Genomic DNA, 6,000 nt, shown 5'->3' on the forward strand with positions numbered 1-6,000 from the left:
GAAAAAGTATTGAACTTATTAAAGGGTTCGAAAGCCAAGACGCTAGCTGAAAAATAACAGTAATTGGAAAGCAATCCTGCCCCTTGTCAGTGCAAATTAATATCAGCTAGTCAGTCTCAACTGATGGCCTATAAAAAAGGCGTCTCATTACCAAGTGTCACACAAGAAACCTCTCATGATGGGTAAAAGGGAAAAAATTAAAGTCTTAATTGGCTGGACCAATCACCTGACTTGAATCCAATAGAAAATCTCTGGAAAGAACTAAAGATCAGCGTTTCTCCATACAGGAGGTGTCTTGAAGCTGTCATTGCCAACACCAACAAAGGATTTTTTTATTTTATTTTTTAAGTATTATTACATTTCAGTTGGCGTGTTCAATACTTTATACACACACATATATATATATGCGCGTGTGTGTGTGTATAATCTATATCTCTCTTTTTATGGTACCAGAAAGAGTCAGCGTGCATACAGTATAATAAAAGTAATGGGTTTTATTTAAACATTAATAACATAGTACATAATTGAGCCCGAGACAAAACTCACATTTAGTAAAACGCTGCACAATTCTATGTTGCTTCTCTATTATTCCAAATAATAACACAGTCTTCTAATATAACAAAATCACAACATTATTGGAGAAAGATGAGTAATCAGTTGTATGCTTTTTGTTGATTTCCAGTTCCTTCAGGATCCAATAGTGGGTATACAATCTAAAGTAGAAAATACAAAAAAAAATATGTATAAAATAAAGAACCTATGCATAATTAACAAATATCAATAATATCCACAAAATTGCTGTCTACCTCCATAGATGCTAGTTTTGGTAAAAAGGCTCTCCAAGTAGTTATTTAATGCCCTTGTTTTTCCTTCTTGTTTTGTTCTTTCTTGTTGGGCTCTTTGATCTGTGTTTTTTGTTTTGATGTGCCTCTCCTCAGTTCTGACTGCTTTTGGACACTATGGGGCAGATCCACAAAAGAATTACGCCAGCGTATCTATTGATACGCCGGCGTAATTGTAAATTTCCCGCGTCGTATCTTTGTTTTGTATCTACAAAACAAGATACAACGGCATCTGGGATCGATCCGACAGGCGTACGTCTTAGTACGCCGTCGGATCTTGGGTGCATTTTTTCCGCCGGCCGCTAGGTGGCGTTTCCGTCGAATTCCGTGTTGAATATGCAAATTGGCTAGTTACGGTGATCCACGAAAGTACGTCCGACCGGCGCATTTTTTGACGTCGTTTGCGTTCGGCTTTTTCCGGTGTATAGTTAAAGCTGCTATATGGTGGCGTACTCAATGTTAAGTATGGCCGTCGTTCCCACGTGGAAATTTGAATTTTTTACGTTGTTTGCGTAAGTCGTTCGCGAATAGGGATTTGCGTATAACGACGTCACCATCGGAAGCATTGGCTTGTTCTGGTTTAATTTCGAGCATGCGCACTGGGATACCCCCACGGACGGCACATGCGCCGTAAAAAAAAAAAAAAAAAGTTGACGTCGGGTCACGACGTATTTACATAAAACACGCCCCCATCACAGCCATTTGAATTCCGCGCCCTTACGCCGCCAAAGATACACTACGCCGCCGTAACTTACGGCGCAAATTCTTTGAGGATTCGGGAAAAAAAAAGTTACGGCGGCGTAGTGTATCTTAGATACGCTGCGCCCGGCGTAAAGATGCACGGAGGTACGTGAATCTGCCCCTATGTTTCTTAGGTAGGCTGGGTACACACGAACAGTTCTGGTTGGAGACACTGTACTAACTATGCAAGGTTAGTACAGCAATCTCCCCCGCAGAGATGTTGTGTTCTGACAGGGAGACGGCCCCCCGCCAGATTACTCTGATCAGCGCTCTCTGCCTTTGGCAGCTGCTGCTGTTTTCCAGCATGCACGTCTGCCAGAACCGGCCGAAGAGCTGACTTCTGTCGGACAAATCGACATATAAACGGGCAGAATGTTGGCTTTTTTTTTTTTTTTTTACTGCCAAATGTCTCCCAACATTCTGCCTGTGTGTACGGACTTAAGGCACATCAAGCTGTGTTTGTTAATAGAAAATAGAGGAAATGGGATTTTTTTAGTCACTGTAATCCTTTTCTTGGAGTCCAATGAGGGATACCACTTCTTGCCCTCATATGCTATCGTTCTCTTTTAGACTGCTTGCTGAACCTAAGTAGGTGGGAGGGGTGAGTTATAGCCCTAAGGGGGGCTGGCCTTCAGTGTTGTTGTTTTTTTTTGGCATAGGTCTATTTCTCCTGTAGGCAGCGGTAACCTTAGGTTTCTTAACATCGTTAAGCTGTGTTTCTCAGAAAAAGTGTACCGTGAGTACTAAAATCCTAATATAAACTCAAATCCAAATTTCACTAGTAAAAAAATGAGAAGTAAAGATAAAAACTCCAAAGCAAAAATCCTCCAATCATTGGATTTTGATATGTTTCAGATGAGAAAAGGTTCACTCATGTAGAATATGGCAAAGCTTTAATCGGAATGGGAGATTCCATGTTCTAAGACAGGTGCAATTCAAAGATAATCAAGATTTGTAGCTAAGGTGAGAAACCCTGAAAGGCAGACAAAAATACTCCTGCTTTTGTCCCGGAAAGGAGGGTGGAATATAAAAACAAGCAACTGATCGTGAAAAAGAGTGCTCACTAATTTGTATAAAAGATTACTCAAGTAAAACACACAACATACTGTACATCTGGAGTGGTGTTCCTTTCCTTCAGTTGCAGTGCTGCTGGTAAAAAGGCTCTTGACATGCTGCACACTTTAGTAATTGCTTTCACAAAACATATGCTCTGTACCCCAGTCCACCCTTTATATAGGCCATGACTCATGTTAACAGTGGCTAAATATACTGTATATCGGGGGGCGGAAAGTGCAAAATCACAACTTCTTCACACATACTATAATACTGGAAGTATATCATGTGCAACTTACATTGTGTTCATGGGTTCAAGAATTGAGCTCATCATGTGTAAGCGGTAAAATGAAATATCAACTGTTATTTTAAAAATTATTTATGCTGAGCAATAAGGTAAGGCAGACTGATCAGAGGTAAAGCTTGCAACAGATGGGGGGGGGGGGGGGATTGCCTTTACAAACTTTCTGCTTTTCAGTACAGTACATCCAATACTGTGCTATTAAATTTACGTCTTCTTTTTTTTTTTTTTTTTTTTATTGCCTACGTATTTCATCTATATATTGCCAAATGTCAATTTATTTGTGATATCTGTTCTTCTGTCTGTACTTAGGACAACAAATGAGCTGCCACCTCATTTAGAAAAAGTGAAGCAAAAAGCCAATGATGCATTTGCACGACAACAGTGGAGCCAAGCAATTGAGTTGTATAGCCAAGCCATGCAGAGTGCCCCTCGTAGTGCTATGTTATTTGGAAACCGGGCAGCGGCATATATGAAACGCAAGTGGTAAGTACAAGAGATTCTTGTGTTCTCCGGATTGTGTTTTGGGATACAGTGCTTTTCTCATACTTCTTCTGCTCTGCTGTTAGGGATGGAGATCACTATGATGCTCTGAGAGACTGCCTTCAAGCATTGGTGCTGAACCCAGCCCATCTCAAAGCTCACTTTCGACTAGCCCGCTGCTTATTTGAGCTCCGCTATGTCTCTGAAGCACTGGATTGTTTGGAGGAGTTCAAAGCCAAGTTCCCAGAGCAGGCACAAAGCAGTGCATGTGATGCACTTGACAGGGATATCAGGGTTGCCTTATTCTCCAAAAATGACAACCGTAAGCATTCTATACGTCAGTATGTTTTTTATTATGTCGTATATTTTTAATACTATATAACATTAATGATTTTGTTTACATGGTTTCAGCATTCTACTTTTATAGAACACATTTTTATTTCATTAGACTTGTTTCTTAAAGCATTTCGGCTTCTACACAGGCAGCCACAGGTGCTGGAGAACATCCTAAAGATCTTGTACCCAAGCCTCAAATAACTGGCTTTCATTTTAGACCACTGAATGGAGCTCTTCTTTAACGTAATGAAACAAAGCATAGCTCTCATTTTAAAGTTAAAGGATAACTTTACTTTTACTTTCGAGTACAGTTATCTCTTTGCCTATTACTCCACTCCAGAAGTATCTTGACCATCATCAGATGCCTGCAGGAAGTTTCAGGGATTCCAGGGGTAGGTAAAAAAGATAACTGTACTTTTTCTGTAGCACAGTAATCCTTTAAAATAAGTAAGGTTTTTCAGGTGGACCCAATCAGACCACCAGTTGTCCTCTATGGGGGAACCGGATGTCAGCAGACATGTGTCCGCTGGCATTCCGATCCGGTCCACTAAAAACAGATGGATATAGATACGTTCGCCATCTGTCCAGCGGATCTGGTGACAATCAGATGGAAATGGACATGCAGTCTGTTTCCATCTGACTGCCCCATAGAGAACAGCGGGCTGTGTCCGTGTCCGCTCTGCATAGGGGAGCAGACATCGACCTGTCATCGGCCTGCTCAGCAGGGAGTCCCCCCCCCCCCCCCCGCTGAGCAGGCGGATCCTCTTTGATGGATTTCGCCCCATGTGAAAGGGGCCTTACAAATGCATTGAAAGCATAGGCGTGTGGCAGGTGTGCCCAGGCACACCCTAATCACCCTTTACAGCACAGATTCCCCCTACTTCCCTGGCTCCCTCCTTCCCCCTGCAGTGCTACCAGCTTCCCTCCTCTCCCGCCAGCTGTTGTTTTTTTTTCACTCATGATTGAAAGGCAATTGTGTAAAATGTTATGTCATGTACAGAATTATTTTAGGGTAAACGCTAAAATAATAACTGAAAATATGTCTTGTGTTGAAGCGCTTCATACAAAAAAAATTAAACTGGGTGAATATTCATGCAGTCTTTTATTCTCAAATCCATGTTTATCTTATCTTTTTTTGTTTTATTCTTTTTCAGACCTTTTATGTGTTTTAGCCTTTCTCCTTGTCATGCAATCATTTATCCTTCTTCTGTTTCTTCCACAGAGGACGATAAAAAAGGAGGCTCTGTTCGCCTCCGCTCAGGGGGCAGGAAGGATTCCCTGTCTGAGGACGAACTGCTGCTGAGAGAACGAAGCCTGGATTATAAACACAGATACTGTGGCCATTGTAATACTACTACAGACATTAAGGAAGCCAGCTTCATGGGAAGGTAACTCAATTACTGTACAAGTTTTGTAAGTTAATGTCTGGGAAAACATTTGCTTGCTTATGCTATATGGAACCGTACACTAACTGCTGATGGAGTTTACCATAATACCTTTAGTTGCTCAAATTATTTATCATATTTACTGCAGTTTATAGTCAATTGTTTATGTTGTAGTTTAGGAAGTCTTCTGACTAAAAGGATATTGCATAATTGCAGTTTATAGGATGTAGAAGAATGGAAATCTTAAAGTCAAAGCCTTAAATTTAGAAAAACATTTTTCCTCTTTCAGCGCTGCATTTTATTATGCAGAAGAAAAAATGATGTTTACGTACTGTAAACCAACCCTCAAAATTTAACTTGCCTGCTCGCATTTTGCGAGTAAATTTTGAGGGCTGGCGAGTGTGGGCTGCTTGGGAGTGGGGGGGGGGAGCGAGCAAGGAAGGAGAGGAGAGGAGAGCAGAGCTGAGCAGAGCCACTGCGTTCAAACCGCGGGGAACATTACAGCTTTGAATTCAATAGCTGTGTTCCCCGCAGAGCGTGTCTTATACAGCCCCTCCCCTCTTGTCCGGGAAACTTTGATAGACAAATCACCCATCCCATTTGGCGGCGGCTCCTCCTCTCCTATCCAGCACAGGTAGGATGAAGGGGGGGGGGGGATTCTCTGGCTGCAATGTGTGTGTGTGGGGGGGAGGAACTCTGGCTGCAATGTGTGGGAGGGGGGAGGAACTCTGGCTGCAATGTGTGGGGGGGGGGGACTCTGGCTGCAATGTGTGGGGGGGGGACTCTGGCTGCAATGTGTGTGGGGGGGGACTCTGGCTGCAATGTGTGTGGGGGGGGGGCTCTGGCTGCAATGTGTGTG

At 42.4% G+C, this 6,000-nt stretch overlaps 1 protein-coding gene across 5 annotated transcripts in view; it reads left to right on the plus strand.

Moving 5' to 3' along the window:
* WDTC1 (WD and tetratricopeptide repeats 1) overlaps positions 1-6,000 on the plus strand; it is a 60,626-nt gene that overhangs the window by 48,658 nt on the left and 5,968 nt on the right. For all 5 annotated transcript variants that reach the window (XM_040337990.1, XM_040337987.1, XM_040337988.1 and 2 more), the window contains exons 12-14: positions 3,250-3,423; positions 3,507-3,742; positions 4,979-5,144. In XM_040337990.1, the coding sequence (XP_040193924.1) occupies positions 3,250-3,423; positions 3,507-3,742; positions 4,979-5,144 (576 nt within the window). The remainder of the gene's footprint in view (positions 1-3,249; positions 3,424-3,506; positions 3,743-4,978; positions 5,145-6,000) is intronic.

The sequence above is a fragment of the Rana temporaria genome, chromosome 2 (genome assembly GCF_905171775.1).
Source record: "Rana temporaria chromosome 2, aRanTem1.1, whole genome shotgun sequence".
NCBI lineage: Eukaryota > Metazoa > Chordata > Amphibia > Anura > Ranidae > Rana > Rana temporaria.